The 27,968-nt window shown below is 38.1% G+C and overlaps 1 protein-coding gene across 1 annotated transcript in view; it reads left to right on the top strand.

Annotated features, from left to right (window-relative positions):
• The first annotated feature begins 481 nt into the window (after window positions 1–481).
• LOC113046993 (neuronal-specific septin-3-like) overlaps window positions 482–27,968 on the top strand; it is a 64,606-nt gene continuing 37,119 nt past the window's right edge. The window contains exons 1-2 of the mRNA XM_026208201.1: window positions 482–820; window positions 7,207–8,511. Of these exons, the coding sequence (XP_026063986.1) occupies window positions 766–820; window positions 7,207–8,511 (1,360 nt within the window). The 5' untranslated portion in view covers window positions 482–765. The remainder of the gene's footprint in view (window positions 821–7,206; window positions 8,512–27,968) is intronic.

A 27,968-nucleotide genomic window follows, 5' to 3' on the forward strand; every position in this document is an offset into this window, starting at 1 on the left:
ATAAATAAATAAAAATTATTCATTACTTTAAATAAAAATTATAGATAGGCTACTGTATAAGTATTTTAAAAAGAAATCAATAATTTGCTATTTATTTATTTATTTATTTATTTATTTATCTATCTATCTGTTTTTGTGATTGCAAGTTGTGACTTTTATCAATTTGCCCCAGCAGTTGGCCAAAGCCAATCTCATTTTCTCTATTTACTTTAGTAAACCGTGCCACATCAAGCCATGGTGGTGTCCCTATATATGGTGCTGACCGCATGAGTCAATTACACACTGCTCCGACCGCATACAAAGTGTTTCATTGATAAATAATCGGCTTCTCTGCAAACCCTCCCTCATCTCATCTCTCATGAGATAAGGACAAAGAGACAAACAAACAGAAATAGCAAACGAAGGGGGACAGACTTGCCTGTTCCAGGTGTATCCGCCGCGGGGTGGGGAGTCACTTTAGCCAGCAGAGCACTCTGTTCGTGAGGGGCAGGACTCACAGGGACGAGGACGAGGAGGAGGAGGAGGAGGTTTATCAGATGGTTCGTCTGCTTTTGGGTCTCCATTGAATCTGAAGCTCTGCTCTGCGCTCTCGCATGAGAAACAACTCTCACCAAATTCGCAACTTTTTTTTGTTGCATCACAAGCCCAGAAATCGTCGAATAAACTTGAAAATCTTTTAAGATTTGTTTTTGCCGTTTTCGCAAAGTTTATTTCTTGTCATTGCGTGCCACTGAGGCTGGAAGTTTCCAGTGGACTGAAGTCAGGATGTCAGATATCTCAGTCAATGACCATCTGGAGGGGATATTGTCTGATTTTGAGGGTAAGTGCGCGCGTTCATTCATTTTAATAAGTGCTTTTTTTTGGAGCTATGAGAAACGTAATAATTCACATATTAAATGTTTAAAAACTTTTCTTAACACTTTTCACCATGTGTATGTAGAAAAATAAAAATGCAGATAACTTAATACTGATTAGAATGTAGATTAGTTTTTTCTCTTTTTAAAACTTTTTTAAACTCTCTTTTAATCTATTTTGGCATGCAATTTCTGGTTATGGACGTCTATGAACGTTTGTTTGATGCTTTATTGTAATGCACTTTGTGTGCATCCATTGTCCATACATACCCTAAGCACATGGATGAGTCGAGGCAAGACTGGGTTGGGAAGTCTGCAGTGTTAGGTCATAGGGCATGTTTAAGAGATCCTGTAAAGTGTATAATTTATGTATGCAAAATGTAAAACAATATTTAATACTGCAAACATGCCTTTAGTGTACAGTATATTCTATCTATCTATCTGTTCTGAAGAACTTGCAAAAGTTGTACAAGTTTATGTAGTGAAAGTTCCTCTGGTGTGCTGCTGTAATTATCTTAGCATGCTCCCAAACTTCTGTTCCTTTACACTGCAGAGCGTCAAGAACCATCTTCACAACCCTCACCACAGCCGTGTCCACTATTGAATCTGACACACATTTCTGAGGAAGAGAGGCACCCTTTCCAATAGATCCGTCATGGACGGACACAGCGGGAACAGGAGAACAATAGTTTCTCTCAGTGTTTAGACAGGTGCTGATGTGAAGAGGAAAAACAAATTAGTTCAAGCACTCCGAATAAAGCACCATCTATTATTATATTTGCGTGCTACTTGGAAACAGTTGTCAGCTAAATATTGTCTGAGGAAGCGCTTTTTCTGCTTTGATATGGTGTGGAGCAGTTTGTCTGGTAGATGCTACAGCAAAGACTGTGGCAATGACACATGATGACAGGGAAGATTGAGAAGTCTTTTTGCTTAGCAGTAAACAAACATGTTCACTGGGTGGGTTCCTTCAAGAGCTGAAACAGCACTACAGAGCTCAACATTTTGCCAATGTGCTAAACAAAATCACTTGACTTGCCTTGACTGCTGTCAGTTACCGCTAGCTTTTATTAAGCTCTTAAAAAGTATTATGACTTGAGACAAAGCGAAATTGAATTTAACTAGAAGATGGGATCATCGCAGGCCATATCACTTTGAGTATGTATGTGTTGAAAGACGTAGTGTTCTTAGTGCTGGCCACTTCAGTTTTCTCAGATTCATACTCAGGCCATGTGATTCCTGTTTGAAGATACCACAAGAGAGACATTAAATTCTTTCAGCTTCACCTCAAACCAGCCAATAAGGTCATTTCCGAACAAGAGTTCAGTGTGCCTCCATGTGCTTAAATGTGAAGATAGACAGAACCGCTGTTCATTCGGAGGAAAACGCCTCTTGGAATGTTGTGGGACGTATAGTGAGATTCTTGGTTCTTTTATATGGCCGTTTGTGGTCGAGTGACTTTGAAAAGCAGTTATCCATGTCTTATCAGTAGAAGTTTAATTGTAGGCATGAACTTTTGTGATGCATGGAGATGGCTGTTCAGAGGGTAACGACGGATGCATTTCCCGTAAATGTGATTGTGTGGAAATGTGGGAAAGGCAAAATATGTTCAAAAGAACCAGCCTCAACCTTCCTGTTGTGTAATTTGAGACTGGCCCATTAGAGAAGGCATATGGTATATCCCAAGGCTACATTTTTGCTCAAGCAGATCTAGGGTCTATATGTTTCTTGATTCACTAAAATCTACATTTAAACAAAGGATGATGGTTTTCATTGCCTTTGCAGCCTATATAGTGCATTCCTCACAGCATTATGGGAGTCATAGAATAAAGATTGAGGAGATATGGGGCCCCTGGTAAAGCCTTGTGGGATAAGGGAGGCTAAGCTTGAAAGTCTGTATGAAATATCTATGCACTTTGCACTCAGTGTGTATGAACACTAATGGGAAGAAAAAAATTTGACTACCAAGTTTAGTTCTGAATTTTTGTCACTAAACATGACACACAAATTTGATCTTGAACTTTAGAAACTCTAGAAATATCCCATTTAAAGAAAGACTCATCACTTGCACATCTGATGTCATTAAGAGATGTTGTGTTTGGTTTAGTTTTGTTTGAGTTAGGTTTTTTTTCTGTTTCAGTAAATACTGTTTCACAAAATAGTTGTTCAATTTGTGGTTGTTCAAACTTACACTATTTAGTGTAACGTGTTACCCAGTTGTTAGACAAAATATTTGGGTAAATAATGCATACTTAAAGATGCTGTATGTAAAATTTTGACTCTACTAAAGCATAAAAATAACACAATATGTTTGCAGATATTTAAGAAAATGCAAAGTTAATATACATGTGCGTTCCGAACATCCAGCCGAAATGTCAGTCTCTGTTTTGGTTTATGAAACCCGCCCACTGTCAGTTTACCAAATTGTATTTCGGCACTCCGGGTTGCCAGTTTCTACTACAGTTTCATTTTAGTTTTGTTAATTTATTTATTTTGTACGTATTTTAATTTTAATATACAGAATTCATAGTGTGGATATATTTAGTATGGTGTCTTTTTTTTCTTCTTTACTTAAAAAAAAAAAAATAATTGTGTATTCATTTATTTTGCTTGTAGATGGTAACACAGCTTTCTGATGTTTCATTTTGTTATGTCAATCACAGATATTTAATTTATGGTTGAGCTAAAATGGGGGCAATTGCAGTAAATTGCCTCACTTTTCTTGGCTCTATGTCAAATATTTATACCTACCAAATTTGCCATGAGGCAGTCTCACGAAACACTAATTATAACTTCATCTTTCTAAAGTATTGGAGTTTAAATGGTTGTTTATAGAGGCGAGGGAAGGTAAGAATTAAGTAGTAAGTTTATGGATTATTACGATCTCAGCTCAGCCTCAGTTTGATTACCATTCCTAAAAACAAGTCCACCCAAAACTAATTCTATACATGATGGTCTAGCTTTATTCAACCTTTGTTTACCCTTTGACCAGTGTTTAGAAAAGGTAGTTTCTAAAATGTTTCTCTAATATCAGATTCTACAAAAAGCTTCCAAGTTACATTTAGAAAGACACAGGTATCCTGGAGAACACAAAGTGGCTCAGGCATGTTGTTCACACTGGTGTTGAATAGCGCATGCAGTTATACTTGATCCCAATGATGGAAGAGTTAAATTCAACTAAAAAAGCTAAAAAGGTAGAGAGTATCTGTAATGCTGTATATGTTTTTTATTGCCCCCGGGGGAGTGCATGCAGCACCCTATTCGCATCGCTGCAATGCTAAAAATGGCAGCTCGGAATTTAGCTTCCAGATGTGCCTTAGCAGAGGTGGTCTGAGCAATGTCTGAAATATATGCTTTGGGTGGTGTTTTCAAGGGGTCGTTTGGGAATACCTGTGAGGAATGTGATGGTGGGGGATGGAAAACCACAACAGGCCCAAACTTGCCCCCACCCCCCATCAGCCTGGCCAGGGATACACTCTCCCTATAGGTGCATCTCTAAAACTTTCCCTCTCAAGGACTATGAAATGAAGAGAGAAGCTACATTCACACTGGAAATGTTGCTGATTTGAAGCATTTGCTCTGTACGTGTTTAACAGAAATGTCGTGGATCGGTAATATACATCCATCAGTGACAGTATGGTGTCCTCTTGACCTCCTCCAACTGTCTCTTTGACGACCCCCTCTGCAATTATCCCCAGGCCTTTACCTATTTGCCTTGCAGCCCCTCATCATAAACCTTAGGTCCAAAGTAACATAACAGATAGTGTAGAGAAACCATGAACTCCATGAACCTGAATCTGTGTTTGTACAGAGGAAATGTATCTTTTATTCTTCTGCATGTGGCTCCTTTTTGAACGGGTCAAAACTATATTCACTGTGCAAGGTTTGTGGCTGGCGACATGTTTTGAACCTTATTTACTTTTATTGTATGGACAAAAACTGTTGAAATATTCTTTTGTGTTTCACAAAGGAAAAAAATACAAGTTTGGAATGAGAACTTTAATTTTTGGTTGAAATATTTCTTTTGATCTTATTTCAGAAACCATTGGGAATCTGTGTTTATGTAGCCCATGAGTGCATCAAAGTTTTCTCCAAGGGACAAACCGTCCCAAGCTGGATTGAACCTGGTTATTAACAGGAAATTACAAAAGGACCCAAAATGTCCTTAATGAAAGAATGTAAACAAAGTATTTGACAGGAAGCATATAATCATCACAGCAGGCATTGGCTTCTATCCCGTTTCCCAAAGAACCATAACACGCTGCAGACCGTCTCGAGACTCAGTCGTGAGGAAAAAGAGAGCAGGGCAAATAAGGAGCTTCTCAGGTTCCTATCTTTTATCAGATTGTGCAGGCATTGTGCTGCTCCATGTGTTAACAGAGAGGATTAAACTGCAGCAAAGCTGTGAGAAATAATATTGAACAGCACAAAGATGGTAAGCTTGGCTGCCAGCGTAATTATTTCCTGAGTGTTTGACAGGGTGCCAGTAATTACCTGATACCAGCCCCTTTTTATCTTAGTCAAAGGGGAGTACAAGTTTACACTTGCATGTGCTGTACCGTAAAAAAAGCTGTTAGACATTGCAGCTTGGTTTGCTGTCCCTCCCTCAAGTGACTTTCTTCGCTTTCCAAAACTGTAGTGAGCTAAAGTGGTGTGTACTTCTTTGCAAAAGTGTACTTCTCCATCACTTTGAGTGCCATTGTGAGAGTACACACGGCAACTTTAACCTCCCCTCCATTGAATCAAATGGCACCCTAAGGGTGTTCTTCTCATATTAAATGCCTTCTGGGGCTCTGAAGAGAATGACATTGCTTGTAGCGCAATGCATGGACAGCAGTGCTGCTGGAATTCGATTAGGCCTAAACTTTCACAGCTGTGCAGATGACGAGGGGCGAGCTGAAACAAAGGGTCTGTGGTCTCCTCACTGTAAAAGAGGGGGCTGTTCCTGCGTGAAATGTGATTTCATTTAGTGCCTGTAGTCTTCGTGACTCTAATTAGTAGGATTCCCTATGGAAAGACAGGCGGCCCTGGCTCCAGCCCTGCCCCCTGCCGGGCGAAGATAAAATCAGGGCTGCTGGGCGAGATGCTTTGATAACTTCACACTGATATCTGCTTGTTTACACAAGGCAGCACCTGAAGAGGTTTGAAAACCTCTGGCGTTCTGTCATGGTGCCTGAGTGTGTGATATGCCAAAGATGACACGTGAGCCGTGGTAGTCTTCAACCACAAGCAACTCATGGCATCACACCCTAGACAGATCCAATTGTCTTCACAAGGTGCAATGGTGTCTATGTGAAATGCTCAAGCTTCCACTTTCTAATTGGGTCTGCCACAGAGCTGATAGGACATTTGTACTGTTTGCCACTGGAATTCTCAGTCACGGTGAAGGGCTGTTGTAATCCAAGCCTTCAGCCCCTGACACTGTGTCTTTGAATTGGTCCTTTGTGATGGAGGAAAAGCCACTGCCTCTCACAAAGGGAAAAGGTCGGAAAGCACTGTTTGCCTTCGGCTTTGTGTTGCTGCTTCTGAGAATGAGGGGATTATTCAGTGTCACCACAATTTCCATGCTCCAAGTGTAGACTTACCGTTCAGCCTCACGAGAGACTGTTTCCACAATCTTATTGTACATTTCATTACCACATGTTTTTAATGGACAACAAATGCCATTGTGCTTTAAACGTTAATGTAGGGGTGACATGGACAATTTTTACTTCACAGTCCATGTGGATTTTGAATCGTCAATTAATTTATTTGTTCATTTCTCTGGTCTTAGTATATTTCTAGTTATATCAAAACTACTGAAACTCTTTTGTATGAAAGATCATTAACTGGGGTTTGTATGTGCAGATATTTTCATCTACCTTAGTCCTAATCTCTTAAAGACTTACAAAACACAACCTGGCTGCTTGAACAAAGCATATCTGTTCACAGTTGTTATATCACCCTCAAAGCAAGATTGCTCAGACACCATTGTAATTATGGCTTGGCCCTTCAAAATCTGTCTGACAGGCATCCATTCAGTGAGGGCTCCAGGCTCCCCTCACCGTGAAGTGTATCCTTTTAAGGTTTTAGTGTCTCTTTAAATCAAAAACAGGAAATGACTGTCTTAGCTGATTTATGATTTATATCATGAAAGAAGTCTAAATGTTTGATATATTAACACCTATTTAGAAATGTATTACCTGATAAATTATTGCCTAGTGTTTCTGGAACTGAAAATTGCCCTTTGATTATTAAGTACAATTTAACCGACCTCATTTTAGGATATGGCTTTTGATTATTCATTAAGCCGTCAGGAGTGTCTTCTGACATTGACAATTCTGACGAGTTTGTGTTTTGTTTCTTTATACAGCTCTGAAGAGGTCCTTTGATATTGATGATGTGAATGAGATTCCCACATTCTCCCCTACATCTTCTGTCACGTCTCCCATCAGCCCGAGTGCTATCCTCAACAAGACAAATGATGTGAGGAGTCCAGGGAACCAAGTGTCTCCTCCTTATCGCTCCAGGATTAGCATCAGCTGCAGTCCTGTCCAGAGCCCCGTTATGAGAAATAGGATGGTTTCCAGCCTCTCCTTCAACCGAGGGACAATGGGAAAGCCTACTATCAATGCCAATACTGGGATCAACCGAGCTGCCTCTTTTCAAAACAAATTCAACCCCAACGGCTTCACTTCGTCTTCTGGGCCAGGAAGTGACAACGACAGTCTCCATAGCTCCTCTTCCAGCCTGGAGTACCAGGCCTCTTCAAAACTCTGCTCCTACACAAGCCCTCCCCAGAGTCCTGTTGGTGTTGGGGAATTCAAAGCCCAACGTTTAGGCAGCCCTGCCCTGAAGAAGTTCTCCTCACATGGAAACGTGTTCCATTCAGAGCTGGAGGGTCCTCTGGTCATCCAAACTGAAGCCATGAACATTAACCATGGCTCCATGCCTTCTTTGGACTTTCAGATGGAGACTGCAGGAATGAGACGAGTTATTTCACCTGGATCACAATTCACCAATACAGGTCCGCAGTGGAGTCCCCATAACATCCAGAACAGCAGTACCTTTGCAAGAGACTCCTCTATCAACAGCCAGTCACCTAGACCTAAAGATCCGATTCGCCTCAACAAGTTCCCTCTTGACCTTGATAACTTGGTTTTCAAGTCTCAGACAGAATCCTCAGGCGCACCTAAACCACCTCCAAGATTTCACATGCTATCCAACAGTCCCACTGTCTCAGCAGGTCCCTCTGCATCCATCAGCAACCTGGACAGCACCGACCTACCCATGGCCCACAACAACAACAAGAACATCATTGAAAAGAAAGAGCCCATCACACCTCCTGGAGCTATCCCAGTACCCAACATCAGCGAATCTCCAGTGCCTCTGTCTCCAGCCCAGACTCCACAGTTCAACATGGTCTCTAAGCCCCAAGTGGTCCAGGTGGCCCCTGCCTTACCTTCCCTGTCAGGACGGATTGAGATCAGCAATGATATAGATCAGGACAATATCCATGACAAAGAAACCGTTGGTTCCATATTACAGCGAATTGCCTCTTTCTCCAAAGTGGAGACTAAGGCGCCAGTGTCTGAACCAAGTCTGGTCATCCCCCTGAGTAATGGCATCAAAAAAGACTCAGCAGCAATACAACGTAAGGAGCTCAAGAGATCAGAAGGTAAGATGTAGTGTCCTTAATATTCCAATTTCAGAGACTTAATAGCTAATAACTTGAGTTATTAATGTTAACACGAAGAACTGGGTCAATGCCATCGGTGGTTATGCTTCATGTCGGAAAAAGATTTTCTATTGAGCTTGCATTTAAAATGGGAGGTATGCCCTTTGCAATGAATCCAATTAGTTGAGTAAACCGAACTGTATGGGTCTAAAGGCAGCACTTAATTTGAAGTGCTGCTGTCATCACAGCTGTCTTTCTGCACCTTACTGACATACTGTAGAAAAAAAGGTTGATGGGAGAGAAAAAAAGACACAAAAAATAGGAATTCCTGGCATATCAACAAACAGCTGAGTGCAAACAGTGATAACAGTTCAGGGGAGCCTGTCATCACTGCCTACCCAGTAAAGTGATCCCTGGCAGATATAGCTGAGTCGAACACTGCCAGAGGCAACAGAATCAGCCCCTTTTACAGTTAAATTTCTCAGGTGTGTAAATCTCTGCTTCCATGATCTCATCCAAGCCAGAGACTCACTTGCCATTAGGATTAGTGCAATCCAGACAGGGTTTGGACTCTTGGCCCCATAATTATGTTCTTATGTATGGCTTTACATAGCAATTGGTTCTAATTAATTCAGAACTGAAGCTTAGTGATATCAAAGTAAAGAATATATAGGGGGGAAGTTCATAATCAGCACCATGGACATCAAGTATTGTCACGCTCTGCTGTCAAATATCTTTTGAGTCCGAGCATTAATCTATGAAGTACATTTACTTTTATACATAGTCATTTAGCAGATCCAGCGTGACTTCATCATAAGGGTGACACTAAGCTCTACCCTTGTCGGTTACTGGGGCTAACTAAAATTTACAGAATATCCCATAGAAATGAACTGTAAATTTCCATGAACAGCAAGGTTTCCAGTAAAATATACTTGTACAATATAATAAATTAACTGGAAATCAATTTAATCTGCCTTTGTTTTTTGTTTTTTACTATAACATGATTGAAAATGCTAAAGACTGTTGAACAGAATTCCTCCAAATGCTTCTTACAGTCATCTGAAAAGCAAAGCGACATTTAAAAGTAATTACACTTTTTGCAACACTACCACTAGACCCCACAACTATTTATCATGTTTTTGGATCCTTTCAATAAAACTGGAAATTGGCAAATGAATTGGAAAGAATAAAACATGACTAAATTGGAAATCCAGTACTACCATACTGATCTAACTATTTCTCCTTTATATTTGTTTGGCAGAAATAGTGAGAGTGGTATGCATTCCAACATCAGCATTTGTCTTTTTGAAAAACGTGTCTGAGACACTGTGAGACAAGAAAGAGAGAAGACAAAAAAAAAAAAAAAAAATTATATATATATATATATATATATATATATATATATATATATATATATATATATATATATATATATATATATATATATATAAAAATATGAGCAAGCAGAAAACGTAATAGTCCTAAATCTTTAGTCAATAATCGTAATGATGAGGAAGGGAATAGGTTTCTATAAATGTTGGTTGCTAACATAAATGGCATAATTTTGGTGTAAAACTCTGTAAAACTAAGGTGAAGCCTTAAAATGGTAACGTGTGCATGTTGGATCCACATAAATGTCAATGTGTTTGATATTACAGTGGTGTACCACAAACCGTAATGAATTTTGATGTATTTTAGACAAAAATACATGTTGGGAAAGCTGTGGGTTTGATTTTGTCTGACCAGAAATTAGTTGGGGAATTTTCAGCTCCACATGTTTTATATTTGCCTCATTCTGTTGTGTTTTTCCCTCCGTCTTCACTTCCTGGGGTCATGTCACAGAGGGGAGAGGGGTGCATTTCCTGACCTGAGAAAATAGAGAGCATTGAACTGGAGGGAATCAGTGGGCGCCTGCAACTATGTTTGGACACGTAGATCCTTCTTGTATAGCTTTCTAGCAGTGTTGATTGTGCGTTTCACGTGTGAGCTAACATCAGGGTGGGCGTCTTGACATCTGGGTTGATCCCAGGCAGCCAGCCCCCACACTGAAACATCTCTGAAACATAAACATTTTCACAGTGATTTAGAATTTCCAGTGTTAGGAAGCACATCAAAATAGGTGCCGCCCCAGGCTTGTACCTCAGGCTGAGCTGTGTTGTTTGCTGTTTGTAAGATGGTTGAGCTGTAAAGTCTGTGTTGATGGGTTCGGATGAAACTGACTTTGCAGTACTTGCATCAGTGGAAGTCTGGGATGTGGGTGCTGTTTATGTCATGCTATATGCTTCAGGCAGTATTTTCAGTGGTTCTGTGGTGTCTTGTTTTCTTTTCATTTTTCCCTCAAAATATCTGGGTGCAGTACATACGGATGTAGCCCTTTTACAAAGCCAATAGGAAATGTCCACCCATGTTTTCATCATGTTCCATGTGCATTACGACTTGTTGTATTTTTTTAAATGTGAGTATATTTAGGCCTTACGTCATCGACCCATCATTGAGCTATTTGTAGGCCCTTTGCACAGTTTCCTGTGATAACAAGGGAAAAGATCATTCACTGTTCATGCCAAACACACGACACGCTCCCAACTGTGTTTATAGCTGTCCTGGGACAACAGGGCTTCCCCGTTCATTTATGCTGTCAGTAAAGACTATAATGTTAAGCTATCATATAGGGGCTATCCTATTTTTTTCCCCCTTAACCATTACAAGATAAAGTATGCTCTGTAAGTAAACATGCATAGTATGTAGGTTTGGCATGATATAGGGTGATGGGAAACCATGTACCATGGTTAGGAAAAGGTTGAGTTTGGTGAAAAGCACACAATTATTATTATTATTAGTAGTAGTAGTAGTAGTAGTAGTAGTAGTAGTATTATTACTATTATTATTAATATTTATTTTATTTATTTTTTTGTTCCATTATTAGTTTAATAATAAATTAAAGGTCACTTTAATTTAAGGTCCAATTCTCGCTTGTAACTAACCATTAACTACGACTCTTGCCTCAATAAACTCCTAATTTGCTGCTGATTAATAGTTAATAAAGTAGTTGTTAAGTTCAGGTATTGGGCAGGATTAGGGATGTAGAATATGGTCATTCAGAATATGTGCTGTATAAGTACTAATAAACAGCCAATATGTTAATAAAAGGCATGCTAATAAGCAATGAGTTAATATTGAGAATTGGTCCCTATACTAAAGTGTTACCAAATTAAATTCAAAGCCTAAAATCAAATTGTAACGCATTACAAACTTCATAATAACTTGAAGGAGGCGGGAACTGGCGAATATTCAAATAAAAACTTTAATAATAAAATAAACACAAAAAAGCCCAGGCCTGGTCCTCTCTCGTCCTTCACTGTCGTTGCTCCTCTTTTGTATCCTTCCGATCTCTTCCGTGGGACTCGGGACCGGTGAGTGGCGCAGGTGTCGCTCATTTCCTAATCACTCTGGGCAGCCGGGTGGCGAGCGATCTTTGACAGCACGTCCCTCCTTCCTCCCGGGTTTTGGCACCAGCCCTCCACCATATAAACTTCATAATCACGGGTAAAAGGATGCGGGAACCGGCGAACAATTAAATAAAAACTTGAATAATAAAATAAACACAAAAGTGCGCAACAGCCCCTCGCGTACGACTGTCGCGCACAAACCAATAATTAAAACCAATAATTTAATATTGTGTAGGGAGTTGTGCAATGACAATTACCCTCAGTAACACCAATCAGCAGTTTAGTCTGTTTTAATGGTGTGGATGACATAGCGCTGGTCATATAATTAGAATATCATCAACAAGTTGATTTATTTCACTAATTCCATTCAGAAAGTGAAACTTGCATATTATATTCATTCATTACACACAGACTCATTTCAAATGTTTATTTCTTTTAATTTTGATGATTATAACTGACAACTAAGGAAAATTACAAATTCAGTATCTCAGAAAATTAGAATATAACTAAAGACCAATACAAAGAAAGGATTTTTAGGAAATCTTGGCCAACTGAAAATTATAAACATGAAAAGTATGAGCATGTACAGCACTCAATACTTAGTTGGGGCTCCTTTTACCTGAATTACTGCAGCAATGCGGCGTGGCATGGGTTCGATCAGTCTGTGGCACTGCTCAGGTGTTATGAGAGCCCAGGTTGCTCTGATAGTGGCCTTCAGCTCTTCTGCATTCTTGGGTCTGTCATAGCGCATCTTCCTCTTCACAATACCCCACAGATTTTCTATGGGGTTAAGGTCAGTTGCTGGCCAATTAAGAACAGGGATACCATGGTCCTTAAACCAGGTACTGGTAGATTTGGCACTTTGTGCAGGTGCCAATTCCTGTTGGAAAATTAAATCTGCATCTCCATGAAGTTGGTCAGCAGCAGGAAGATTGAAGTGCTCTAAAACTTCCTGGTATATGGCTGTGTTGACCTTGGACCTCAGAAAACACAGTGGACCAACACCAGCAGATGACATGGCACCCCAAACCATCACTGACTGTGGAAACTTTACACTGGACATCAAGCAACGTGGATTGTGTGCTTCTCCTCTCTTCCTCCAGACTCTGGGACCATGATTTCCAAAATTAACTTTCATCAGAGAACATAACTTTGGACCACTCAGCAGCAGTCCAGTCCTTTTTGAAGCGAGACGCTTCTGACACTGTCTTTTGTTCAAGAGTGGCTTAACACAAGGAATGCGACAGCTGAAACCCATGTCTTGCATACGTCTGTGCGTAGTGGTTCTTGAAGCACTGACTCCAGCTGCAGTCCACTCTTTGTGAATCTCCCCCACATTTTTTAATGGGTTTTGTTTCACAATCCTCTCTAGGGTGCTGTTATCCCTATTGCTTGTACATTTTTTTCTACCACATCTTTTCCTTCCCTTCACCTCTCTATTAATTTGCTTGGACACAGACCTCTGTTAACAGCCAGCCTCTTTTGCAACAACCTTTTGTGTCTTGCCCTCCTTGTGAGATACTGAATTTGGGATTTTCCTTAGTTGTTAAAAATAAAAATAAACAATGAATGCATGTGTGTAATGAATGAATATAATTTACAAGTTTCACTTTTTGAATGGAATTACTGAAATAAATCAACTTTTTGATGATTTTCTAATTAAATGACCAGCACCTCTAAAGTCTAGTATGAATAATATCCAGTATTATGGGATAGTAAAGTGTCCATCAGATGCGCACTTCAGAGGAGGAAGTAGGTACTAGTGTGCCATTCCAAATTCATATTTCTTTCCTGTTTTTAACTGCAAAATATAGATGGTCTAGAATAATTTCTTAATAATTCCCTAAAGGTGAAGTGTGTAAATTGTGCATAATTGGCAACGTCAAACCGAATCGACTGCTATACTTCCATAGACTGCTATGGAACAAAAAAGTGCATCCTTGTAGTGTGGAGGACACAGAAGAGCATAAACAGCATGGTGATATGGAGTGACACAGAGAAGACTTTAAGGAATTTATTGCATAAAGTCATTATTTAAGTTTTCTTCAATTCCGAAAAGTGTTCCTGTTGCTTCATATAACCTAGATAGCACGTCTGATGGCAGATGGAGTATTCTGACGAGACTTTTCATAACTTTTATGGACCTTGACACTGTTATTTTACAGTCTATATCACAGTCTCAAGCCTCCAGGTTTTCATCCAAAATATCTTAAATTGTGTTTCCGAAGATGAAAGGAGCTTTTACAGGTTTGGAACGACATGGGGTTAAGTGATTAATGAAAACAATTTCATTTTAGGGTGGAATATCCCTTTAAACAAACAGTAGTGTACTGATAGCACAGCACCGAAAAGAACTGCAAAAAATAATGATTGGTTTTAATGAACATTCCTACTGTCTTCTGTTGGTTAGCCCTGCACCCAATCTCGCATCATTGGTTGAGCCAGTGTTGCTATGCTGGGCTGGTCGGAATTCTTAAACAAACAGGGCAATGTTTAAGCAGCACAGATAAACAGTTTTAACACTTTTTGTGTGTTAAAAAAAAAGTGTGGGGGGGGGGTTCATTTTTTTTTAAGGGCTTTTAGTAGGCTACTTATGACTGAAAATCATTTTAAAAGTTGTACAGTACTTGATGAGGGAGATTGACTTATGTTCTACGCTTCTTATTTCTCACATATATTGAAGTCTAATACTGATGTAGACATATAAAATCAGCCATCATGTTACAACTGGCTGTAAAAATGAAAAATGTTCTGTTAATGCATGTTAGCTGCTTAAGTTATTTTGTTATCACTCCCTTCTGCTCCAAGATGTTTTTCTAGTAAAAAAAAACACAAAAAAAACATGAAAACAAAACCAGCCAAAGGCTCTTCTTACGCTCTCTTCCTCTAACAGAGAGAGAGAGTGAAATCATCTTTGAAGCTGCTCATAAATTCAGCAAGACCTCCAGAACAGATGATGGTGTCTCTTCTGAAGCCGCCTCAGCTACTTATGTGGTCATATAAAGCATGAGTCTGCTGATGAGATGCGTTTCTTTTCATCACGATGACCTTAGAAGTTCCTCCCATATCCAGAGTGTAAAATTCCATCAACTTCACTTTTTCTTCATATCAGTCAAAGTGCTGCTTTCTGCATTTTTGCAGAATTGAAATCCAGTCAAAATGAAAAAGATTTTTTTGCCATATAAGTCTCTCTCCCTGCTTCCCCCATCTCCTATGTCTTGGCTTCATGTCTCCACTTGTCTGATGAAGGCTGAAAGCTTTCTGCTCCCTTTTATAGAATTTATTCTGGATCTAATGACACTGATTTGGGGAATAAATTCTTTGCAAGCAGATGTTTAGGCCACCCTTCCATTATCCCCTCCAGCTTAGGGAGAGAATGAGAGTTTTCTGCTTTGTAGAAGAAGTTGATCGCCTTTCTTTGAGTTGAACAGTTTAGTTACTTCATCAATTTCTCAAAATATAACTTTTTTTTTTAATCCAGAACATTATTTCTATAGTGTTTTTCTTTTCTTTTTTAACCTGTTTGTAGTTCATGTTTGGTGCCATTTCCAGTCATATCACAGCTTCTTTTGTATAGAGAAGGAAATGTGTTTCCTTAGCAGATAAGACAACATTAACAGGCAGCAGTATTCTTATCTTAAGCCCATAGAGGTGAGTCGGTAATGGGATCGACTTGCCTGTTACCAGGACATTTCTCCATGTGTGAACCTGGTGCTCTCTTCTGAGAAAGATTTGGATATGTCTTCTCCCCATTTAGCATAATTTAGCTTGCTGTCATCGATGATTTATTACCTGCGCATGCTGTCTGAGGCATTGGAGAAGATGAGCAGTGTTTATGGGTTTAAGCCGCATTGTGTGTGTTGCCACTCCACAACAACCCAGTATTAAATCTAGTGGAGCTTTTACAAATTACCATAGCAACCTTCAGGTGCTCTGTAATGTTGATGTGGAAAGGTATTGCCTGTGAGTAGAGTTAAACATGATAGCACTCATTTCCATGAGAGGAAAATATGCCCCTCTGGGTCACATTTGACCTCATCTAATCCTCTGAGCCTGCAATGTCAATGCTGATAACTGAAGGACAAGCTTTAAATCTAGTTTTTGGCCTCACATTCATCAGCTACATTTAAAAAAGGACAAAGATGAAGGAAAATCCTTATTTTAAGGAGAAATTGCTTCAGATATCAGGTCTTCCTGTTCAAGGCATGAAGATTAAACTCAGGCGTGATCGACATTCTTTCCAGAATAAATCAAGAGTACCTGTACGGAATCTGCTGCCAGAGAATTCCACACAAATCTCCACAGAATTCACATGCACATCATTCACAAAGTTCTACCCACACTGTGTCCCTTACATTAAATATTTGGGCTAATTTCATGGTGCTTTGAGCTACTGTACCATTAATAGAGTAATACCCTAATTTTGTATATTACATTACGTTTATTCATTTAGCAGATGCTTTTATCCAAAGCGAACATTTTATCACCTAACATGTGTTCCCTGGGAATCAAACCCACAACCTTTGTGCTGCTAACGCAATGCTCTACCACTGAGCCACAGCCACAAATTCAGGCCATTCAGACTTTTTGATGGTTTTGATGGTATCGTGTAATCGCTCAGTCAGTGTTTCAACCACGGAAAAAGCTAAAAATAAAGCTTGTAAACAAAATGTTGGCATACAATTTTATTTTTATTTAATTTTATAAGTTGAGTGTTGATTATTATATTTAAGTATAAATAGTAATTGAATTTGATTTTGGACTCTGTTGTTAATTGTAACCTTATAGTAATATAAAAGGCTCCCTATAGTTAAGATCCAACCTGTTCTCTAACCAATACGCTCGTATAGGTCGTTTGTCCAAATCCCTAAAATACGACCCATCAGAGCGTATACTACAATTGCGCTCCTATCGGCAAAAGGTCGTTTTCATATTAATGTTTTGTTCTCTTTTATTTGCACTCTGGTTTGCGTTTCGTGTAGCTCAGTTGGTAGATTATTGCGTTATACCTTGATATGTAATCATGCTATCATGAGTTTGATCCCAGGGAACGGACGTGCACGAAAATGTATATGCTCAATAAATCATAATTTAGCATGATTTCTGTGAGGGTTAGGTTTAGGGCTGGGGTTAGGTGTGGTCATTCGAACGAATAAGCCACCTACAGTAGTAAAATATGTAGGAAATACTGTGAGATCGGTGTAAAACGCCCACACATTGCATTCAAATAAACGTGCGTTTTGATTGGTAATAACGTTATACGTCAATTCATTACGACAGACGCAACACAATACTGTCATTATTTTTATTTCAACGTAAATATAGGTCGTAATAAATGCTTGCACAAACGACCTATATGGTCATTTTTTGTTGGAGTACAGGTTCTTAAGATCATACGCAGAGGTAGATTTTAATACCTAAGAAAATGTATTGTAATTGAAATGTATAATTGAATTGATTTATTATTATTATTATTATTATTATTATTATTTTATCTATTTATTTTTAAGAATTCAGGAATCCTGTTTGGGTTTTGATGGATATTCAGATATAAAAAATAAATGACAATTTTGACCCACAGGATTTCCCTCCATTTTTGCTTTAGAGTAGGCTTGATATTTTTGTGAATGAGTTCAGATGAGCTACTTAGGGGGCTTTGTAGCTGATCAGAGAAAAGAGAAGGTTTGGGAAAAAAATAGATAATTGGATGGGATTAATTAATTCTTAGTGGAAAAATATTTCCAGCCTGAGGGAAGTATGCACAGATCATGAGTTCAGATGTTCAGTTGTGTTGGCAGTCTGTGTGGGGCTAGCCTTATTGAGTTTAACACAGTACGCTGATAACAACACAGGACAGGTTTTATTAACCTGATATTGTGGATGCAAAGGTTCTCTGGGAGGGTTTTTTTACACTTTAGACAGAGAAATCTTTGTTAAATCTGGCCCGCTTCCTAAACAAATAATGCCACAAGTGCTTAAGAGTAGCATCGGTTAAACTGACATTGTTGTTCAGCTGTATAGAATTGCGGTTGCAGTATTCATAAATAATTTGAATGAGGTCTCAGTGGAGCAGAAACTAACATGTTTAATGTAGTTTATGTTGATAATCCAGCTTTTGTACTAAAGTTTGCTTTTTTTACATTCTTTTTAAAAGTTTGAGCCAACATTTAAAGCAGCTGATAACTTGATATATGATATGATATATGTTGTCTATTAATAACGAGTATATTGTCTCAAACAGGCAATCTGCTAATGGGCTGTGCACACAGCTCATTCCAAACATGTGACAGGGAGTGAGCACATCATTCAGGGTCTTGGACCGACTTGCTGATTTAGAAAGTGCCAGGAGTAATGCGTGGCAGCTGTTTGGGGCGTTTTCGATCTATCTGTATTTTTCCTCTGGTGAACAGGCACGGTCCTGGAGTGCGAGAATTGTGGATCAGCTTGGGGATTATGATTTTACATGAGGGAAAAACCTGTTTTTGCTGGGAATTTACTTCAGAGACTTCCTAGGTCTTTCTACAGACAAAGATATAATTAGTCAAGCAATATCAACAATCTGACGGCCCACGTCCAGTATATTTTCCTGGGATATGTACATAAATTGTAATTGTATTTCAAAGGATTTCATTTATGAGAGGCTGCACAACTTAATAGTGTTGCATAAGACTGTATAATTGATCCAGACGTAGAGTAATGGTTCACCTAAAAAATGTATTTCTCTCTATGATTCTGACACTGGACAGAGTTTTAAAACTCACTGGAAAAATGATGTATTTTCCAGCAAGTTTCTCGATTGAAAAATTCTTTATCTTTGACTATTTGTGTACCAAACTACTTAAACTCTTGGCAGGGGTTAAAGCAAAAAAAAAAAGCATGCAATGACTGGGACAACTTTAACATTTGAAAGGATACTATGGCAAAGTTATTGCTTTCTTTATTCAAACTGATTTTCTTTTTCATGAATATATCATTGACCTGAAGAATGAAAGCTGTATCATACACTTGGAAAATTATGAGCTACGTATATCACTGCTTATCGACACTAGGGGTGTGACAATACACTTAGCTCACGAGATGAGACAAAATACAGATACTTGGTTCACTAGAACGTGACAATATTTTAATACTATTTTTATTAATTTTCAATGACAAAATATTTGTCTTTTAATTACAAAAAGTAAAACAATGCAGTTGTATTTAGAAATATTTTAACTAATCTAGGGCTGTATTTAATGATTATTTTGGTTATCAAGTAATCTACCAATTATTTTTACAATTTAGTAATCTGATATTTTTTAGTAACACAAACAGACCGAAGTAAAAACCAGGCTTTATCATGACTGTTTATATATAAACTAATGATAAGGCAATAATAATTGGCTCAAATAAAAACCCAAAATTACATGATTGTGTTGAACAAAATGTGTTAAAATACATAATGTAATATGCCTATACAACTTTAGTACATTATGTATTAAAACAAATACCTGCAGAGGGTGCCAATGGCCTGGTGACGTTTCACTTTACAGCATGATTAAACCACGTGTTAAAATCCATTACATTTTAATATTTGGCCACATGCAGAAACATTTATTTTGAAATCATGATGTACAATACATGCCAGATTTAGACATAGGTTGAAGTATTCTCCTGTGTTGGCAAAGGTTTATAAATTATTAACGTTACAAATCTAGTGAGATCATACCAACTGAAGGTGACTCCAAAGTGATATCAATCAACAAGATTTGTTTTTTATTTTTTAATGTAGGATTTTTATTTATTTTTTCGCAACCAAACGCTGCACGCCGGAAATCTGGCTTGGTGCAAAGAACTTTAAGTCCTGCCTTATTAAAAAAGTATTTTAAAACAACAAACAATTTGAAACTATGTACAGAACATTAATTTTAAGCATATTCTTAAAAGGGATAGTTAAGCCAAAAATAATAATAATAAAAATCTATAATTTTTTCACTGTCATCTCATTCCAAATGTTTCTGTAAAAGGCAATTTTTAATAAAAAAAAAAAATAGGGACCCACTTTATATTAAGTGGCCTTAACTACTATGTACTTACATTTTAATTAATAATTTAGTACAATGTACTTATTGTGTACATACATGTTTTTACATTGTACTTATATTTAAAAAAAAACTACATGTAATTACATCTGTATTTAATTTCTGTAATTACATTTGTAATTACACTGTTGACCCATACTTTACACCTTAACCCACCCTTAAACTTACCCATACCTCCAACCCTCTCCCTAACCTTACCCCTATCCCACCTCAATAGCAGCAAAAATGTTTTACAATACAATATGAACACAATAAGTACATTGTACTTATTTTTTTATGTAAGTACATAGTAGTTAAGGCCACCTAATATAAAGTGGGACCAAAAATAGAAGTCAATGGTAACCAAAAATGTTTAGTTACCAACATTTTTCAAAATATTTTAATTAGTAAGTTTTTACAGGTATTTAACAACATGAGGATGATTCTAATTTTTATTTTTATTTTTTATTAACTTATTAATTTATGATATAATTATATTTACACACAATCATGTGTGTGAGTAGATGAGAACTGTGCCTTTAAGCCATGCCAAATTTATTTAAATAAATGTAACATTGTACTTTTAAGGCCCAATTATGGGCCAGTCATAGCATGTTATCCAGCAGAATCTTAACAATGGATGCTTTTGACAAACTTCAGTCAGAACGGTATCATCTTACTGTAACAAAAAATTCTCAACTTTTTTTTTTTTTAATATGGAATTCTTTAATCAAGTCATGGGCTCAAAGGTTCATTGATTCAGTCTGTCAACAGAAGTGCAACTTAATCCCCATATTTGTTAGACCAAGATGTTGCTCCATTCCAAACATTTCTTTGTTGATTATCCAAGTCTGAACATCAGAGCCGTTGCTCCGCGGGGTGACTGATACACTACCTCCAGAGGTTCGATGGGGGACTGATCACGCTGGCACGAGCGGAAATAGAGGTTTAGGGCTTCACTGTCGGTCACGTAGGGTGTCAAGGATATGATCACAGACCCAGGACTGTAATCTGAGTGTGGCCGGAGTGTTACGGTAACCGCTCCACCGCGCCGTAACATGTCGCACCTTCATTCTACAGACGTGACTCACCAGTCCTCACTCGTGCCTTCAATAATCTACTGTTTGTTATGCTTGGTGAAGCCTTCTATATTTAATCTGTGAAATATGTGCTTTTGGAGGAACTGATCTGACTTTGTTATGCAGGGAGTCCATTGTTTTGACAGCTTCTCTGCCCACATTTGGCCGACTTTGATCTGAAAAGGCCATTCGCATGTGCTATTGATTGATCTTTCTCTTGGGCCTGAGTTTCCATTTCTCTTACAGAGCTGTGGGAAATGGATGGGTCAAACAACAGACCTGCAGGTACTCTGGTCTCAAGTGAGAGAAAAATCCCACTCTTTATTCACGTTGAGTCCCAAGCCCCCCATTTTATACTAAAGGACCTCAGATTGGTGCATTCAACAGGGGGGCTTTTGGGTGATTGGCAGGCCGGTGTTTTGCATCATTTCCATACCCTTTGTGAAGAAGGTTATCTTGACAATTGCGGAAAAAAAAGTCAGGTTTTGAGTTGATAGATGAAGCCGAGAGCCAATTATTTCTGTTAGTGTAAAAGTCTAAACAAATGGCAGTCACAGACCGAGGGTTAGAGTCTGAGAGCAGACTGTTTATTCTCCTGATCTGAAATGAAAGGCTTGGGTTTTTTTTTTTCGTAGCTGTTATCTTTTAAGCTGTTTGACATTCTCTCAGGGTTTGTATCAGCCTTCAAGGCACCATATCTTAATAAACAGGAAACGGTAAACTCTGAAGTGCTCTTTCTCACTAATTCTTTACAGTGACTCATGGGTAATGAGGGGTGTTATGTGCTCTTTCTGACAGTTGCAACAGTGAGTCTCTCCCCTAAATATATGCCCCGATGTGCAAAACAGCTCTAAACATTACATATCACTTTGCCTGAAGAAGGAACTGATAATAATATGTCTTAAAAAAAGATGGGAACGAGACACTCACTTATAAAAGCCTTGGGGGCAAATTTCACTAAACGGTTTTGCCATTTTTGCATATTATTCAACAACCACCTGCAACATCTGTCCAGACGTGAGATGACGCATCATTAAGTATGTTCGTTTTTGTAATATTTTAGCCAATCAGATGAGTGAATTATGTGGTCACAAGAATTTTTGGTGGGCATCTATAGGTAAATATTTCAGCTTTCTTACTTAATAAAAAAAGCTAAACTTCAAACAAGCATTTACTTATTTACATTACATTATTATTACTGTCACTTTTGATCAATTGAATGCATCCTAGCTGAATAGAAGTATTATGTCTTTTATAACAGTGTACATCCATCAATGTTTTGATAGCTCCAAGTTAGCATACAAATGCATGCATTGAAATGTGTGACATTAGCATATTAATTAGGCGCATTGTGCCTCATCCACAAATCTTCTGTGCTGTTAACTGACTAGCAAGATTTCCGTGGTGAATCTTGCATCTGAAACACAAATAAACATCACTATCTGCATTCTTAGCAAATTCCCCTTTTTTCAGTGAGTGAGCGGGAGCTTTCAATGAATTCAAGCCGTTATATCACATTACAGGAAAGCTTTAACACATACTCCACCAGTTCCCACATATCTCCAGCTGTCTCAGTACACACAATCTTATTGTGCCGAATTGAAAAAGATTTCCCGGGGGCAACAGGAATCTGAAGTCACATCACAGAGGAGGTTTTATATGCCTTTTGTGGTAAACAACTGTCTCTTTGTCCAAATGACCCTCGGTTTGTTTGAAGCAGATACTTCCCCAGCACCTGATATGCCTGTAAGCTCCAGATGATAATACTAATATTTGGAATCTGTAGACGGACAGTACTGTCATTCATAACCAGCTACCACAGTTCATAGATAAACACAGAGAGTTCGGTGTAGATGGGCAGGGAAGCTGCAGAACTAATCGTATTCATTCCAAGCATCTGTTTTCCTCTCTTTAAAAGGATGATATTGTTTTGGGGAGGAGAGCAGCATCAGCTGTGCATAATGGGAGGCTGCTTGTTTTTGTGTTTATCCTTTGTGACAGGACGGGGAACTACTCACGAGGAAGGAAATGCCAGAACTAAACTTGTGCATTTCCCTCGTTTTAGAGCCATAATAAACTCACCCAAGTGTGTAAACATGAAAGATAAGATACTTACGCTCGCCTTTGAAAAACATCCAGCTACCATAAATAGTTTGATGTGTGCCAAGGATTGCTTTCCTCTGTAGACTACAACAGCCTGTAGTCTACAATTAATCTAAGTTTCTTCTTCTTTTTTTTTTTTATAAGTACAGTTCATGTCAATTAAACAAATATTAAACAAATATATTTAAACTTTCTTTTAGTTCTAAATGTGCACTATACACATTTCTTAATATTAAGCCCAATATTTGTTTTTAATATCACTGTGGATGAAGTGTATGATCTTTGGATAATATTAGTCTTTAAATGCAAGATATTTAAAGTGTACCAGAAGTATACTTGCAATAGTTCAACTTTTGCACAATCACATATACTTCAGTGTGTCTTTAGTTGGACCTCAGCACTATTTTCACACACTTAAAGTGCATTAAGCAATGCTGTTCCAATTCAGCAGGCTTTAAGAACACCAGTTTAGCATACCAAAAGTACAGCTGCAGAGTATTTTTATTAAGCATATAAAAATGTATTTGGAGTATACTTAACATGAAATAAATGTAATGCAAATACGAATTTGCATATTTATTTTTCACTTGGGTTGTCAAATCAAAAACCAATCAAGAACTGACTCAAAGAAACCATTTGGCTGAGAACTGGACTTCGCTGATCATGCTGCATGTTTGTGATTTACTGAAAAGAATCAGCTCGTAAAAATTGTTTACTCAAAAATGAGAGTTTGCTGGTTACACTGCATGTTTGTGATTCACTAAAAAAGAACCAGCTCAAGAGAATGGACATAACTGATTAAGTTGTATGTTTGTGTACCATAGAAGAACTGATTTAATCAAGTCATTTAATCAAGAAATGGGTGTTACTCATGCTCGATATTTCACGCTTAATATTAATGCAGGGAACTCATTTTAAGGTATGCCAATGGAACCAAAGGCCATACAATATATTTTTAATCCAACTTTAAAATCAATTTGAATAGTAAACGTTACAAGCTGTGTTTGCCACCTCCAATAAAAATCATTCACACCCGTGTGATCATCCCTGACCCTGGACCAGACGAGCTCCAATCATTTAAGACTGCTTTTATTGAAAGGGACTGAACCCGACATGCTAAACGTGTTTTGTGGGTGTGAATGATTTCTAATTAAATGAGCACTCAATTACAGCGATTGCTCTCTCTCAAAGTAAGTTAAGCAAATTGATGAGGCTAATGCACATTTCACAGGGAGATGAATTGAGGCTACACCGAGTCTTCACCCTTCTGTCTGGAGATAAGGACCACAGACACCCTGCTGAAGCCAGGAGGACATGGAAAAATGGGGGATGGACACCACAAAGAAAGAGGTTCCTTGAGTCTTTTGAGTCCAGGCTTGTTTGATAAGATATGAATGGAGCCCTTGTTGATGGTCGGGACTCGGGTGTTTTTCTCTTCTGTTTTGTTCACCCGAAAGTGATGAGACCAGGAAAAATAAGTGTAGTGGATATCTTTACTGAGAAAGGGAGAGATAGACACAGAGCATCTGGTGGTGAGATCCTGTTATTGTTAGTGCAAAGGAAAGCCCCAGCTTCAGAGGTCCTTGACCAGTTACTCTCTGTAGCCAGCAGAATGGAAACGGAATAAGGATGAGGCTGTTTTGAGCTCTTTGGGGGGACAAATCGACTCCGAGCAGGAAACTGTTACAATGGGACTGATGCCCTCTGATGTATTATAAATGTCAATCATTATTAGCATAATCACACACCCTCAAATTGTTTACTACAAATTTTTTTTAATGAAACCTATTAAATGTAATCTGATGGGAAAACATTTTGCTGTACAAAAATGAAAACAAACATTACAAGATATGAGCTCCAACACCAAAGTAAGTTGGTTTGGAGTATTCCTTGGAATGGAGGGGAAGAGAAATTTAGAAAGCATTATGGGAAATTAACTAAATTAAGTGTTCTACTACCATTCATTCTAAACATACATTAACATTCAAAAGTCTGGTTTCAGATTGATTGACTTTTAATTTTTGTATTTTTTTTTTAGATAAGCAATATAAGGCTGATAATCCTTAACATAGACGCATTAAATTGATTCATCAAGTATCCTGAAAAAAAGCACGGTTTCCACAAAAATACTAAGTATCACAGAAGTTTTCAACATTGATGATGACAATAAGAAGAAATGTTTCTTAATCAGCAAATCATCATATTAGAATCGTGTGACACTAAAGACTGGAGTAATGATGCTGGAAATCCAGCTTTGCCATCAAAATAATAAATTACATTTTAAAACCTAATCAACTTTTAAAGGCTGTTTTGGTCTTGACAGTTTGCATGTATGCCCACCGGCGCTTCACACCAGAATACCTTATACAACAGATCACCGCCTTATGCAAACACGGTAGCACCTAACTTCAATAGCTGGACTCTGATCCTGGGAGAATTTCAGCCATTTTTTTGGTTGTTGACTCAGTGCTGTAGTGTTCAACTGTGATGGAGTAATTAACCGTGTGCAGCAGACAGGTTATTAGAAGCAGAGTTTGGATAAGATTTTCCTGCAGGATACGTGATACGGTGTCTGATCTGGAAGCAGTACTCTGTGTAAAGGCCAGGACCATCAGTATTCCCATAGTATGGTTTAGCGCCTGTAGGCATGGCAATTTGTCTCAGCTCCACCAACAAACAAACCCTGGGGAAACAGTGCAAGGCTGGACTTGTAATAGTGGCAAGGCTGATACAAAAGACCCAGAGTTATGGCTTGTGGAAAGACAGCGGCTTTATGTAATGACTTTTCTGGCCGACCTGGAAGGAAAGGCAGGCGTTTGTGCTCAAACATGCATTAACATACATGAACTCCCCCGTTCCGCCACACACACACAGACTCGCTGATATGTTGGCTGTGTGAGAACATGATGCTGCCTGCTCATCACATTTCCCTGTGGTCTTTCCAATCAGTTGCGTAAAGCACAGGAAATATGGGTCAGACAGCAGATGTGCTCTCGACTACAGGACAAATCACACCCTCTTTCAACGTGTCAGGATCAAACAGCGTAGCCGGGGGGGCCAAATTCTGCTTTCTAAATGTCTCTAACCTTTCTAGAGGAGAGGAAAAGTGGGAAACGGATACCGCTGTGCTCCATGGTGGTGCATTTGTGGGGTCCGGTGTGTACGTGTTTGTAGAAATGTACGTGAGTGAGCTTGCGTGTACATGTTTGGGGATCGGTGTATATATAGCATCAGTGATGAATAAGGATGTCTGGGATAATGAGCAGATGAAATCTTTAAATGTTATCTTTGTGTTCGTTTATGCAATTTTCTTCACATGCTATACTGGTTAAGTTGAGCACTCATCATGTAAAAATGTATGAAATATTTTCTTTGGATTCTAAAACATAATTATTACTGTCAAAAATGGATTTGAAAATTTAAAAACAAAAATATATTTTTCAGTCATGCACAGCATGAAGTAGTAGTCTTTATTATACACTAGAATTCAAATGTTTGGGGGTGGTACGATTGTTCAAATGTTTTTTTTGTTTGTTTTTTTTCTCCAAGGCTGTGTTTATTTGATCAACAAGACATATTAATACATTTTAAAATGCACTTTATTCCTGTTATGGCAAAGCTGGATTTTCAGCAGCTATTACTCCAGTCTTCAGTGTCACATAATGCTTCAGAAATCATTGTAATATTCCATTGCTTAAGTGTTTGTGTTGCATAATATGTTTGAGGCAAATGTGACTTTTTTCTGCTTTCTTTTATGACTAGAAAGTTCAAAACAGCACCAAAAAAATAATAGAAAATTTGTTTTTGCATTAACAAATTTAATAACAGAAATCTCTCTTTTGATCAATTTAATGTGTCCTTGCTGAATAAATTTTACTGTGATTTATATTTTCTTTGGAACAATATATATATATATATATATATATATATATATATATATATATATATATATCATCTGAAGTTGCATTGGCTATTTTATCTTTAAGCTTCACAAAAAAAAGCAAGTGAAGTTTTAGCAGTAGTAATAAATATCTCTAAAAATTACCAAATTGACAGCTTGCAAGTATATGAAGGTGTGCCACAAGAGAAATTATAGGGGAAAAAAAAGCATCAAGTTAATGTATGAGAATGACATACAGCTGAAAAGTCTGTGAATCTCTCTCTCTCTCTCTCTCTCTCTCTCTCTCTCTCATTCCAGTCATGCTGTTCCTGTCCTTTACAACAGCAACAATCACATTCTCTTATGATAGACTCATTTAGATTGACCTACATCACTTTGGATAATAACTGCAGCTTTAAAGAGAAGATTGGTAGTTTGATGGATGGATTCTAATTTTTCCTTTTCATCCACTCCCTTTTTTTTCATTCTTGCATGCGGGTCTTCTTGCCTCCATGGAACTTGAGCGCCTGCCTTTGCTTGATCTAGCAATTATCCGGTCAACCACTAGGGGGTAGCAATGTTCTCATCTCAGATTAGCCCAGCTGATTCAAATCCTTTATTCTAAAAGATTTATTTACTCCCTGGAATAAAAACATGCGCTCTCACATTCTTTTAGTGACGCTAATGCGTTTTCAAAAAGCTGTAATCAGCTCTTCACGCACACCGCTTTGAGAGCGTGCTCTTTTTTTTTTTGCAGGAATTTATACGGTTGTATAATGCTGATTTGTTCTTATTTCACTTTAAACAAGCCTCTAATCACATAAAAACAATAATTAAGAGTCAATTATTCCAGAGTGCCTGGAGCAAAAGAGAGAGAGAGTGTGATTTT

Source organism: Carassius auratus, chromosome 28, assembly GCF_003368295.1.
Source record: "Carassius auratus strain Wakin chromosome 28, ASM336829v1, whole genome shotgun sequence".
In the NCBI taxonomy this organism is placed as follows: domain Eukaryota; kingdom Metazoa; phylum Chordata; class Actinopteri; order Cypriniformes; family Cyprinidae; genus Carassius; species Carassius auratus.